The sequence below is a fragment of the Larus michahellis genome, chromosome 7, assembly GCF_964199755.1.
Source record: "Larus michahellis chromosome 7, bLarMic1.1, whole genome shotgun sequence".
Classification (NCBI taxonomy): Eukaryota; Metazoa; Chordata; class Aves; order Charadriiformes; family Laridae; genus Larus; species Larus michahellis.
In genome coordinates this window covers 6,477,557-6,492,293 of record NC_133902.1, presented here as the reverse complement: position 1 = coordinate 6,492,293, position 14,737 = coordinate 6,477,557, and the positions used below count along the sequence as shown (strand labels likewise).

The following is a 14,737-nucleotide window of genomic DNA, read 5'->3' as shown; positions in this document are numbered from 1 at the left end:
GGAACAAGTATTTCAGCTGGGGAAGCAAGTGAAACAGTTCTCTCCCACCCCACATTGCCAAGCTGGTCATTGAGTGATTCGCTTATTGATTTGTTGTTTCATGAGGAGAAGAATCAGAACTAGAGCCTTTACTTTCTTCACAGCAACCAATTACTTTGCATTTTTAATTTTGGGATACGTTCCATAATGAGCTGAATCAAAAAAATCTATTTGAAAAATATATATTTTTATATATATAAAAAACTCATTAAGTTTTGAATGTGAAATACCAATTAATTTTATCTTTCATCTTTGATTCCACCCCATTGTAGGAAACAGCTTAACCAAGCTTCCATGCTAATTATTCCTCAGACGCAAGCATATAGGCATTTCATACTTTGCCTAGTGAAAGGGCTAACCCTCCTTGACACATTCACGACTAGACCAGTGATTCCGAAGCAACATCCTGACCCTTAATACTGTCAGTTTCAAGCTATCGAGCTGAAAAATCCTTGATAAGGTGAGAAGATGTCACTGCGAATCAGTTAGATGATGTGCCTAGAGTTCTGCAATACCATTTTCTAAAGTTTTTTATGCACCATTGATTGACAGAAAAAAAAAAAAATCCATTTTTCTTTGCTTTCCAAGTCGCTCTGTGCAATGACTGACTCTTTGATACTGTCACTTTTTAAAAGTAAACCATACAAGCCCTCGTATTTCAACTTCAAGGGGGCTTATGTCCGTTCTTTGTTTTCCACCTTCAAAGGCTTAAAAAAAATGGTGTTGTCATAGATTCATGCGCAAGTGCTCTGGTCGTTTGGAAATCATGGGAAAAGCTTGTTTTTTATATGGCCCAGAGTTTGGTTGCCGGATTGGAAGCGGTGCTGAGGCCTCTCCACAGACTGTCACATCCATTTGTTCTATTCCACTTGTCTCCATTGGATATTCCACAGGTGTCTGAGTATTTGATGCGCTGGCAGAAGCACCTCTTCCCCAGAATTCCCCAGGGGAAAACTTTACAGGGCTTTAAAACAAGAAATATAAAAATCAGAGATGAAGATACACACAGCACCAAGGTACGTCCTTTACTCTGCAGGAAGCTGCACTCAAACGCCTATTGAGAAGCATTCATAATTCTTCCTTCCACTTCCACAAGTTTGAGAGAGTTTCCGTCTCTAGCTTCTACCACCGTCTCTTGTAAAGTAAAATTCTCTCATTTGAGTAGTGAGGATATATTTCTAGGTGACTGCAGAAGGAATTTGCTGTACTAATGTGATTCTTTAGCGGCACATAAGTACTTAGGATGTTCTGAAACAGTTCTAGTGGAATGGTGTACCAAAGTCACCAGACTGTGAGGCTGTATCAGCGTTGAATAGCAAAAGCAAATTAGTACTTTTTGTGCTGCCAAACACCATAGATTTGTCTCTAATAGTGTGGTTTGTAAAATACGATCGATGCTGCACTTCTAATGGAAGTGATGGGCTTCCTGAGAAGAAAGGCCGCATTTTTTATTTCTAGTGCAGATCTATTTCAACTACTTGCCAAAAAAGTGTATTATAAAAAAAAAGAAAAAAAAAAAAAGAAAAAAGATACCTGACTGGTGTCCTAGGGCTACCTATGAATCTGCGAGGTGATCGGATTTTTGGTTCAAAAGAAAATTTCTCTTTTACGCTTTCAAGTACAGATGGAGCCACATACGTAAAACCCTGCAAAACAGGAATGAATGTATTGTAACTCAAAGGCAAGATTTACATTTATGAGCACTTGTGCAGTTCTGATTGTCATGAAATAGGAAATGAGAATTATAAAAAAGGAGAGTAAAATACAGACATATGAACTTCTACTCACTTCCTGAAGCAAACAACAGGACTTTAGGGAATTCCTCAGCCGAGTGCCTACACACCCCAGATATTTCTACTCAGATCACAAATTCCCACGGGCATGCTCAATTTAATTAATTCTGATCTATAGAATGGCCATTGTTCTCTCTGCATGACTATGAAAGCAATCACATGTTCAGGGTTCATAATGCAATTCTGAATCAGAATGCTGACATTCCAGAAAGTAAGCAACATTTGCTGGGTGTTTTATCTATATAAAGAAAGCGTCAGCAATAATCGAACTAAGTATTTTCAAAGCCCTTAGGCGTTTCAAACCTGTTGCGGAATGTGTGTTTAAAATTACAATAGTTTGCTTCAAGTATCGGGTGTTAAGATTCAATAGAATTAATTTACCTGAAATGCCCTGCTGTTTGCAAGTAACACAACAAACCTCCCCAGAGCTCCCGACTCGTCCCTGGCTCACTTACCAGAAAGACCTGGTTGGCACTTTCACTGAGAGTAGAGTCATCTGGGCTATCAACTGGTGTCTGACGTGTAAACTTTGAGTCAAACTGGCTCACATCCTCTTCAGATTGCTTTGCAAAAACAAAATGATTAAGGGTTTATATTACAGATATCAACCAAATGGCTTAGCGGTGATCAGTGTAGCCTCTGGATGGAGTTCATTCCATAGGTTTTTGGCAGAGCTCTGCTGTAGTAAAACCCTGGAGTGGTGTCGGAATCCTGTCGCTGCCAGTGGGAGGTCACTATGGGCACTGACACTGAGAAATAAAGGCAAGGGGGAGGGGCAAAAATTATGGATCAAAAAGGAACACAAATTAAAAAGATGCCTTAAAAAAATTTCTCAAATTACAAATAAAAACTTTTAGAAATACAATGCCAGTTTTTTGCAAGTTCAGCCCTCGTCACAACCAGCATAGAACCGTTGCAACCATTAGTTTTTGGAAGCCTCTCCAGAAAATTTGATCCCATTTTTGCAGATATAAAAGTGTTTATACTGTGAGGGATAGAGGACAACTCTGGAATAAGTGACTATGAAGAATATTGTTTAATTCACTGAAAGAACGGACATAATTCCAAGATCCCTTCTGTAATTCCTAAGTGTAACTGAAAAGGCAGTATGTATTCATTTGTGCAGGCCTTCATGCAGTCACAGAAGCACATTTTCAAAAACCATCCGGTGTGTGCAAGTAACTTTCGTAATATCTGCCAATAACAGAAAAACCCCAAACTATCTTCAGATCATTTGTTTGGAAATATCAGTCTTGTGTCACTCTGAATATCCTTCAGAACGGTGAGGGGAAAAAAGGTCCAGGTCCCCCTGCTGTAGTATGCTCGACATTAGTGATGCCTAAGTCAGTTTAAAGTGAGATTTCTCACAGTTGGGAGCTACTGGGGTGGCAATACCCGTTGCTGCTGTAGCTAATTGTACGCAGAGGGAAAAAGAGACACACTCCACAGCATCAAAATGTAAGATAGGATAATAGAGGCTTATTCATCACATCACTGGTTTGAGATAAAATTTAATTACTGCCTATAATGCACAAGATGCACTGTAAATATCAATAAGCAAACATGCTTAATTAGGTGACTTCACTTACTTTTGCTTAGCAACTATTTATCATCTTAGTTTCAACTAAGTATTGACTTACTGTACAATGCTTAGAAGCAGAAATTCGGAGACAACTGCACTTGTGAGTCTGTTTAACCTCCAGATTAAAAGCAGGAGGAACTAAAACTGAAGCAGAACCTTCTTCCCGCAGAAGAATTAACAGAAGGCTAAATCAGCTTTTAGCTGATTTTTGCCACCTTCTCACATAAAAAAAGTGAGATCCTATTCTAGTGAGGGATGAGTACCATGACTACAGAGTAATAAGACAGAACAGCGCGCTCATGACAGACGGTATTTCATACTGTGTGCAGAGTTAAAGAGCTTTTTTTAGAATGCTGTTATAGCATCAGTTCTCAGGAAAAAAAAAATCTGCATCAGGTAGGTTCTCTCTTTAATTTGACAACAGTAAATCTGAGAACTAGTAACCAAAGTTGATGCATTTAACTATTTAAAGTACTAGAAATCGATGGTACTCCAGTTCATAAGAGTGTGCGTTTCAAAGTTTTAGATTCCACATTGTTTAAAACCTTTCCTAAAAGCGTACGAGGAATATCTCACAGCATTCCGAGTACATACCAACAAGGGTTTAAAAGGAGGTTCCACCTTTCGTGCCAACAGCTCATCCCAGTTAATGTGTCTGAAGAACGGGTGAGCCTACAAGAGTTAGCAACAGCACAGTCATAATCCGCCTTCTGGGTATAAATCACAGAAATCTGAGAATTAAGCATGTTCTTTTCAGACCCTCACTGTGGTGTCTTCCTTTGCAAAATCACATATGGGTCTAGTGTAACATATTCTGCAGCGCTACAGCAGAGTGGCTGGAAGAGCTGGAAAGTGATACCATAGCTCCAAGTCAGACAACACGTGTTCCTACTGTGTTTTCCTTGAAAGTATTAGAAACAGCCAGTTTACATGCAAAATACCTCAACATTTTTTCAACTTCAAAAGTTAGATATTCTAAAAATAATGAAAACCCACTCTATTAATAACAAGTTATTAGAACTGTGAAATAAAAAGAACTCTCTAGTACATTGTTAATCTCACCACAAGTAAAGTCAAGCTGGAAGCAGCAGGAACTAGGCCTCTGCCGTACCTTTTAACTACGCAACGCTGAATGCAAACTAACAACAATTCTCCCTTGGAACAGCTGCAGTAAATGCAAGGGCTGGCAGATTTTTCATCAGACTGCGGGAGTATCATTGCTCTTATATGGCTGACTGTACTATTAGCATTGTGCAACTAGGAGAAAAGTTCCAGACCTACTGGAAGACAGAGCTAAAGAATAAATGTTATTTTCCAAATCTCAAATTATCAAATAGATAGACAGCTGCTTTTGTTAAGCTTTAAAGCATTCAAATTTTGATCAGCTGTCACGTGTGGCTGCCTTTTTGCTCATTACAGTTCAAGACAGACATACTCTCCTTCCTCGATGTACCCTCAAAGCTGCTTTATTTTCAATGAGGTAATTTAAGAATTCTTGAATTAAGAGAAAGTTACCTGAACTTCTCCAGCATCTCCAGGACCAGCTCCTAGACGTGAGGCAGCATTTCTTTTTAGCAGCTTAATGAGAAATAACATCCAAAAAAGCGAAGTTAGTTATGCTGTTATGACTAGACTAGCTCTGATACGAATCATCATTTGAATGAATACCATGCAGAACGAATACAGAACAATCAGAAAAATCTGCATTCGTTAGAAAACAATTGTATTTTCAAGGAAAATAACCTTCTGTACCACGCAAACCAAGACCGACTTATTTAGTAATAAAACAAGCTTGGACTCAATAGCCATAGTAGTATCATTATATTTCTATTTTCTACATACACGCGTAGTACTGACATTCATTAAAATTCTACCTTTTTAAGCAGATCTCTGGCTTCTTGTGTGAGGTAGGGAGGCAAGTTGAGTTTACACTTGAGAATCTTGTCAATTGTTTTCTTTCTGTTCTCCCCAGTGAAAGGAGGCTAAAAAGCGCCATTGTAGTGGGAGGAAAAATAGGACTTGTTCAGGTCTCTTATTTGTGTACACAGAACGCACGTCAGTAATTTATAAAGCAGATAAAATTACTGCAAATGGGACTTCCAAATAACTCTTTGGATGAGAGCAGCTCACGACTGTAGTCAACAGAAGCGCAGCTGTATTTTAGTTATTTGTTACTTGCAGTCTGTATATATACAATGTATTTATACACGCAACTGAATTAGAATACAGGTAACTACAAAAGCTATGAAGAGAAATACATGCAATTATAACTGTGCACCTACTGCTCCAGTCAGCATGTCATACATTAATGCCCCCAAACTCCACCAGTCCACAGCACGATTATGCCCACTCCTCATCAAGATTTCAGGGGCCCTATAATCAGAAAAATTGAAAATATGAAAGTATTTTAACAAGTTTAATACTGACTACTAGTTTTCAAATAAAACCACATTTATCAAGTAAAATTTCCCTAAGTGACTGAACATACGAACCATCAGTTAAAAAAGGCAAAATTTAGCCATTACCCCCAGACCAGAGTAATACTTTTCTATTTCATCATGCAGCTCACATGTATTCAATTGTTCCACAGAACGTGTGTGTGACTGTTCCATCGTGAATAGATTCTTTACATAATCCGAAGTCAGTCAATTTTACATGACCTGAAATTAAATATATAAAATTTATGACTTGCCAGAATTCTGACATTTGTATAAAGTAACATTAAAAAATAGCAGTTTTTAACACGGATATGTAATAACTCTGAACTACTTCCAGGTATCTTCAATGGTCTGACAAAGCAATACAGCTATAAAACTGAATGAGGTAATCACGCTTACAGGTAAAACCTCTGCATTACACCTGCATCAGAAAGCATTGCCACTTGAAGAGAAACAAGACAAACAACCAAAACTCATTCACTTATAGACAAATGTATTTAAACATAAAGATTGTAGAGCATCGTTCACATAAGAAAGTGGGCTAGTGAATTTTACTGCTTGCTTCAAAGTTCAGAGAATAACCTTCAAGAAATTGTGAAGTGCCCTGAACAATTCAGTATAAAACCTTAGACTAAGTAAATAAGTGGTTTAAGATAACACGAAAATACGAGATGGTATGGACTGCCAGACTAATCAGTGTCATACACTCAACGTAACAGTGCATTCAGGAATTGCTACTACTGTCAGGTAAAGCGTCAACAGCGAGACAAGTCATTTCAGCTACAGGAGATTTGGCATCCTACCTAAATCGCTTTTCCTAACTAACATCTTCAGTCATCGCCATTGGCCAAAACGTCACTGATACTACACTGAAGACACAGATCTTTATGTCCTTTACAGTGACCCCGTAGAAAAAAAAAATTCCAGAGCTGCAGAAATAGCAAGTCAACCATTCAAAAAATGCCTGTGTCTATACCCGTGAAACTTGGGAGCTTGCTATGGCCTATTAAATCTGAAGAAGCTGTGTTTAAGGGCGAGCAATTAACTTTGGCAATTCCTCAGTTATACCAGGAGTGATAATGAACATGCCATTGTTCTAAGGAAATTCACGTAAGAGTGAAGTGTTGTGACCTTTGAAGAATTGTTTTCAAATGACTGTCAACGTAACTGTCATTATATTTCTACCTTGATGATTAAGCATGATATTTTCTGGCTTCAGATCACGATAGATAATTCCTTTTTGATGCAAGTGCCCCAGTGCCATTGAGATTTCTGCCAAGTAAAAGCTGAAAGGAAATGTATGCCACAAAATTAGATGTATTCAATCATGCAAAGCATCTTAAGCACTAAGACTATTACGTACATAGCAACAGTTCCTTGAAAGTATCATTAGAAGTGTACGAGAGAATAAATGAGAGAAACAATGATGCCTTTGAGGTTGGATTGCTAAAAGGCATACAGATGAACTACGAAATTATGCCATTAGCATTAGGTTTACCTGTTCAGTAGCTATCTTATCGTGCATGTATCTGGAGGAATCTGAAATCTACCAGTTAGCGTTGAAATATGCTTCAATTTGTATTACCATATCTAGATGGCAAAGTTGCAGGAAAAAAAATGAAAGTAAGGAGGTAACTGGCACAGCCAGAGTGCCATCTGTGGAATGGTATTACAGCCCCATCAAAGCTTTTCTGAGGCATTATCAGCATGCACTGTGGAAAGATACAACCGTATTCAGTTGTGCGAAGCCGAATCAATAAGGGACAATTTCAACTTGTTTATAAGTAAAATATCACTACTCAAAGGGCTTTTTCTCCTTCATTAGAATTACCATGTCACACATCTGATCGTTAGAGTACAGCCATTACAGTGACTTGGAAATTCTGTACCTAGCTGGTAAAACTGCATGCGGATCAAGAACAACAACAACAAAGTGCATTTACAGCAAGTCTTTCACAGCCTTTTTTCTCCAACACCCAAAGCACCTCCTTCACCACAACCCTGTGGAATACGACCTCACTCGGCAACCAGCAATGGACCTGCTTCTGTAGTAGGACTGGCACAAACTGGTAAGTACAGAACACATACGTCTTCCCAAAACCAGTTAACTGCTCTTTTCACTAGACTATGAAATGAGTGAGTAGTTACAGTTTTTCAAGTCAGAATATACCATTTAAGCACTTGGAAAAAAAAAAACCAAAACCCAAGCCTATTAATTCACGGTAATAGTTTCACTTACCAAGCCGTGTCTTCCATAAATATCCCTTCCCTCTCTAACTGCATAAATAGTTCTCCTCCTGTCATAAGAAAAATGAGATTATTCTCTATTGAAGTACACTCTATCATATTTAGTCAGTCAAAAGTCTATTTTCTAGAAAAACTGCAGGTATTTTGTCCTGCTCCGCAGAAAGTTGTTTCATAAAAAAGAACTAAGAATTTACTATTCTGTTATTCTCAGAATTCTATCAACTAAAGAAATGCCAAAAGAAATCACAACAGCATGCTGAAAAAGATAACAGCATTTCTGTCTCTGTCTTTTTCCTACTGTTATAACTTGAGCAAATTGCTTCTAATCTGTGTCAGTTTCCCTATGCTTGAAATAAAGATAACGCTTTCTTGTTTCGCAAAGAACCTGCCAGGACTAAAGCCTCAGGTACTGCGTATGACTGCACAGGATCTAAGTGTAACACAAAAGAATTACAAGTCTCCTCTCCTGTACTATCACGAAAAATAACTATTTTATGTTTCATTCATCTTTATTATATTGAATTAGAAGGTCTATTTATGTTATTCTACGTATTTTTAATACTAACCTATTTTACATTTTTAAGACACCACACCAATAGTTAGCTGGCCTTTTATCAGTAGAGAAAGAAATCAAATTGTCAGTTACGGAAGATACCAAGAAGCAGGTAACAGAATTTCATATACTGACCACTGAGATACTCAAGGATGAGGTAGAGTTTTCCACCAGTCTGAAAGGCATAAATTAAGTCTACGATGAAGGGATGTTTCACTTCCTCCAGTATATTCCGCTCTGCTTTTGTGTGAGCCGTATCCTTTGCATTCCTTACAATCATTGCCTACAAAAAGCAGAGATACGTGAGCACAAGAACGTGCTAAACAAGGCAGACTTTTATAAATCACAACACTACGTATGACTCAGCAACATAATAAAAGAAAAAGAAAATTTCACCACAATATATACATAACACGATAGGCTTCTTGAGGAAATTTAATTATCTATTTATTTCATAGAATCACACAATAATTTAGGATGGAAGGCATCTCCTGAGCTATTTAAATTAGCTGCTAAGAACTACACATACAAAATAATTTAGTTAAAGACTAATTATAATTCCAACTGTACCCAGATAACAATGGTATATATATCACAGATAAAGTTTAATTTTAGGTATATTATGTAATTAGATAATTGTAACAGCTAAAGGGCGGGAAAGATTTTTTTCAGATTCAGACAGTAGTGAAACGTGAACATTCAGGTTACCTTTTTAAGAACTTTCATGGCAAATATTTTCCCGGTGTTTGCTCCAGTTACTTTTCGTACTTGAAATACCTACACAACACCAATACAAAAGCAATCAGGTATTTATGACCGCGTTAGCCGTTTTAAGTTAAAAACAAAAGTTCTGCGAAAGAGAGATGAGATCACCTACAAACTGCCAGGCTGCCTGAAGGAGAAGGGCTAGTGATTTCAACCAGAACCAGTTTGGGACATTTTCTACTGCCACCAGCTGGCGAGGCTCTGCCAGTGACCTCGCTCCCACGACACCAACCTCGGCAGCCCTGAGGTTCCCTCCTGGTAGAACGAACTTTCAGAAAACAGGATGGGAAGAGGCGGCAAGCGAGCACTTTAACCGCCTTGAGCGTAATGGATTTACCTCTGTAGAAAAGAGTTCCTTACCTTTCCATAGCCACCTTTGCCAAGTACGCGCAGTAACTCAAAGCACTCTGGTCGGATCTTTTCTGGACCTCTGTTTACACTAGTTTCTGAAATCTCAAATTTTTCACAATGTTCCATGCCACTGGATAAAACCGAAACAAGAATATAAGACTACCTGATACTCAAAAATGATCAAATGAAAGTAAGCAAGCAAATTACTTCCTGAAAAGCATACACTCTATCTGACATAACCGAATGACTGCTCTGGAGATCTGGAGAATTCTCAGCATCAGAAATTTTATTTGGGTGTGTGCAAAGCAGTAAGTTGCACAGAAAAGATTACCTCACATTTTGGGGATTTATAGTATCAAGATTTCCTTCAGATTCCTTCATTTTAATGCATAATAAATCTCTGTATTACACCAGAATCAAGTTTAAAAGACCAAAGCCTCTAACTGACTTAGATATTCCTACAAGACCTCAAACAAAAGCAAGGCCATAAGGTGCATTTAAGTTTCAGATCACATTCAGCAGCCCCAACGGTCATGGCAAGACTTTTATATATCTTGCAGAAAACATTGTAAAAAAGTAAGTCTCACAACTCTGAACATGCCACAAAAGACTGAACCATAATTTAATGATGCTTCTAAATTATGCAGCAGTTCTGCAAAAGGCTAACAGATTGATCCTGCCAAAGTCAATGTAACTGAACTGTTTTAACTATCCCTGCTTTCTTCTCACAACACGGTATGATGAACAATCTGGAAATCTATAAATGAAGTAACACTGAAGGTAGCTGTCTCGGGAACTTCAAATCAGAACCTCTGAATTCTTATCTGCTCCAGACCGCTATGCAAATCTGCAACCGCAGCCTTTATAAAATGAACAGAACATACAATGTTCTGCAGACAGTGCATTACATCGGTTATTACAGACATTATTCAAGCACAATATATAACGTTAGGAGAAACAAGGATTAAAAGACAACAGAAAGTTTCGCCAGAATTTATTTTATTATTATTATTTTATTTCAAGATACAATTCACAAATTTTAATGTGAAGAAATAGTGAAACGACTAGAAACAACTCAAAATTGAACAAGAATGACAAAATTTTCTATTTAACTTAACAATGTGACAAAATTAGAAGTCATATGTAGTTGGCATGAATGGTACAGAACATTTTCTAGCAGCAACTTACAGGTCATATTGGCCAACTCCTCCATGGTCCATGCTCTCACTTAATTGACCCTGGGGATGGGAGGGGTAAAAGGAAGATTAATTATAACAACAGAAAAAAAGCAGTGTTAAAATAAATGCACTGATGTGTTTTACAATTTCTAAATTTTATATCTATATATATACAGTTATATATATCATTGTAATTTATATTATATAATTAAATAAGCCTAAAGGTCAGGAATAATTATCCGCAGAAGATAAGAAATCTTAAAAAATTCTGTGCAAGATTTGCGGTGCTTCCACATATCTCAAGCAGTGACACATGGAACCACTGTTTTACTTGACACATCGTTAATCACTTTAATATTAGAGGTAACGATTACACACACCACCAAGTGAATTTGAAAAATGTTAAGGTACTACTTTTTTTTTTACAATTGCTCTTACATATGAATTTTTAAATCCTATTACTGTATTATGGAAATTAGAACAATAGTAAAAATTACGTGAATAGATGAACGGAAATTCATATGCACTAGAAACAAATAATCCACTGAGAGGTTTCATCAGTCTATATTGATAATAATCAAATCGCAGTAGTAATGAAAGAATTAAGCTTTACTCTGATGTTAAATAACTTTTTCTGAACAATAATCAGATAAATTAATGCATGCAAATATTATTAAAGAAAGCTCAAGCACTTCAACATCAGAACGAGTCACCATTAAAGAACACAGTTCAATTTTAAAGCGGAATTTTCTTCAAAGAATTTTCAACTTGATCCCTTATGCAAGATAATACGTCCCTATAACTGTGGCTCTACATGGCAAAAGAAGTGCAAACCAAGCAGACAGCTGGAATGAATACAAATAGAATTTAATGGGCAAGCTTCTAATGAGCTTTAGACTATACCTTCACATTTTTATTTTTAAAAACATGTACGTAAAATAATAACTACAAGTTAGTGAGAGACAGCCTGGAATCTACAGACTGAATACCGATATATCGAGTGACATGTGAAATTCAGAGAATCAGAAGGAAAAAAAAATAAATATCCAGAGACCTGCAAAAAGCAGAGAGGCCAAGGAGCGCATTTTTAAGTATTATATACGTGAAAACACTAACCAGAGAAAAACAGAAACTTTCAATAGCTTCGAAACCACTTAAAAGTTTAGAGAGGCTGGTTTATTTTGGTGGGCGATCTAAACGGGAATTTAACTCCTGGTTCCACCTACTAGCACCACAAGCAATTATGGAGTCCAAAAGTTCGTTTCCAGGTCACAGAGTTGCTAGCTTGTGTCCTCTTGATAACATTTATTAGAGAAATCCTGCTTATTGACATCTCTTTCACAATAAAACCCACTGAAGCTGCCCTTGACCCTACCTTTAGATGCCAACAAACGAATTAAAAAAAAATTCAACAAACACAGAGAATAAACACCCATCACGTTCCTAGAACAACAACCCAAGTTACTCAATGGTTCTGGCAAAGTTTACACACGCTATTCTCACCCCTGTGAACTATGTTGTTCATTCTCTGTATTAACGTGAGCAAAATTCACTTTAGACACCATTCTGCTACCTTCAGGATTTCTTCTCGTTTCACAAAACCAAGGAATGCAACGGTATTCTGGCAGGAAGGCTAGCAGTCATTCAGCCTATACTTATTGTTTCATTTATTACAAACACAAAAATTAAGGCTGGTTTTTTTCTCCATAATAATTAATGCAAACAACCCTATGGCTTATGAGTAAACACTCCATTTAAACAATCCTTCAGATTTTCTAGAACGACTGTGCCTTTCAAAACTCCAGCTGATCTGCTCCTGCTACAACCAGGCTTTCAGCAGGTACCACCACAGAGACCAGACAAGACAGTCCAGGATTTACACCCTGCACACGTCCAGTTCAATGATCCCAACTGCTCTGCCTGCAATGTCTTTCTGATCCTTGTAAGACAGGCACAACACCTACAGACATCACTCTCAGCAAAACATTTTTCCCTTTACACTTTCCTGACGCTTTCCCTCCTTTCGTGCTCTTACATCCCCTGCTTTCCAGTTCTGTTTTAATTTCAAGTCTGTTCTAATCCTCCTTTATCTGTTTTCCAAAAGGCACCTGAGAACCAAATGAGGCTGCCAACGTGCATTCACGTCCACAGTTCTGCCATGAAAATTTCAGTCACAGAAATTTTTAAAAATCTACAATAAGCAATGAATTTTTAAAAATTATTCTCTAAGGCTGAATTATTGGAACGTGAGCGAGAACAAATTCAACTTTCTTGCCACCCTCCCCTTCGAGCCTGTTCTTGGCAACATTAACAGCGTGATGCAAGCAACGTGGTTTTTTAAGCCAAGTACTTTATTGATTATTGAGGTGACAGACAGTGCTTTTTCCTGCAGGTTGAGAAGCGTTCAAGCCTTCAGCTGTCAAACAACATCTCTACAGATGATATGCAGTGCGGGTATTCCAACTGTGGCACCGAGTATCTGGTTATCTCAAAGACTCCAACGTCATTAGTATTTAAACGGCAAAAAATAAATGCAGTAGCAGTTTAAGCAATAGCAAATGTTTAATATACAAAGCAATATAAAAAAGCAACAGTGGCACTAGAAAAATATAAACAGAGATCTCATAAGAAATTTCCCCCAAAACCTTCACAGAATCTATCCAAATGTTACAAAACGACAAACTACAGATTACAAGGTGGAAGCATGAGATGGAGATGCACGCTGATCCATACCGACGTCTGCCGCAGCATTTTAAAGCTCTGCTTTTAATTTTGGCGCTAGAGCAACGACTTTATACAGCTCCAGAAAGATTAGCGTTTCCGCACTGACGTTAAAACATGTGACGAGAAGGAAAAAAGAAAAGAAAAAAAAAAAAAAGAAAAAAGACAACAAACCCAACCCCGCTGCGGCACTTGTGCTGGGAAATCCAGCGCAAAACTTCCAAGGGGAAAAGCTCCGGCAGGTCGGGCGCAGCCCCCGCCCGCCGGAGGGCAACCGCTGGCCGCCCGCCCTCGCCGGGGAAACCCTGCTCGCCGGCTGCCTGCTCCGCGCTCTCTTCGCCCGGATGGCAACTCCCCGGCCGCCTCCCGGGGCCGGGCCAGGCGCGGAGCCTCCCCGGGCTCTCCCCGGGCAGGGCGCGGCCGGGGCCGCCTCACCTGCGCGGTCCAGGGCGGCGGCCGGCGCCGCGCTCCGCCTCAGCGCGGCCCCCGCCCGCCTCCGCGGCGGCCCCGCCGGGCTCGGCCGCCGGCGAGATGCCCCCCGGCCACCTCCCTGCTCCTTCCCCTCAGGCCTGGCCCCCGGCGCCGCTCCCCGCCACGGCCTCCCGCTCCCTCCCCGCGCCGCGCTCCCCCCTCTCACCCCCTCCTCCAGCTCCTCGTCCGAACCCGCGTCCTCAGGCTGGTCCAGATCGATGTCGAAGACGCCCGCCATGGCGCGGGTGCGAGCCGCGGCGCCGCCGCCCCTTCCTGGCTGTGCTGGGTGCGCGAGGCCTGGGCCGCCTCATGGGCCCGCACCCCCCAACTCCGCCACGGCCGCCATCACCGGCTGCCCGGCCCGCAGCGCGCATGCGCCCCCGCCCCGGCTCTGGGCGCCGCGCAGGCGCACAACCCCTTCGGGCATTGGCCGATGCCGCAGTGCGCATGCGCAGTAGGGACGGCGCCGGGCGGACGGGCGCGGGGCTGGGGCCGCGCTTGCGCAGTGCGCGCCCGCCCCCCTCGCTCCTGGCACGGAGCGTGCGCGGAGCGCACAGCGAAGCCGCTGAGGCGGAGCATGCGCAGAACTCCGCATGAAG

General features: G+C 40.0%; 1 protein-coding gene across 1 annotated transcript; it reads right to left on the bottom strand.

Annotated features, from left to right (window-relative positions):
• Nucleotides 1-205: 205 nt before the first annotated feature.
• Nucleotides 206-14,525, bottom strand: RPS6KB1 (ribosomal protein S6 kinase B1). Its single transcript, XM_074593919.1, has 15 exons — nt 14,305-14,525; nt 10,957-11,006; nt 9,778-9,898; nt 9,361-9,429; nt 8,788-8,935; nt 8,092-8,149; nt 7,038-7,138; nt 5,984-6,074; nt 5,697-5,787; nt 5,289-5,396; nt 4,930-4,992; nt 4,009-4,086; nt 2,288-2,395; nt 1,573-1,685; nt 206-1,003 (listed from the first exon to the last, which is right to left on the bottom strand). Exons 1-15 carry the CDS (start codon nt 14,374-14,376, stop codon nt 766-768), a joined length of 1,509 nt encoding a protein of 502 aa, XP_074450020.1. The 5' UTR covers nt 14,377-14,525; the 3' UTR covers nt 206-765.
• Between the last annotated feature and the right edge of the window lie 212 nt (nt 14,526-14,737).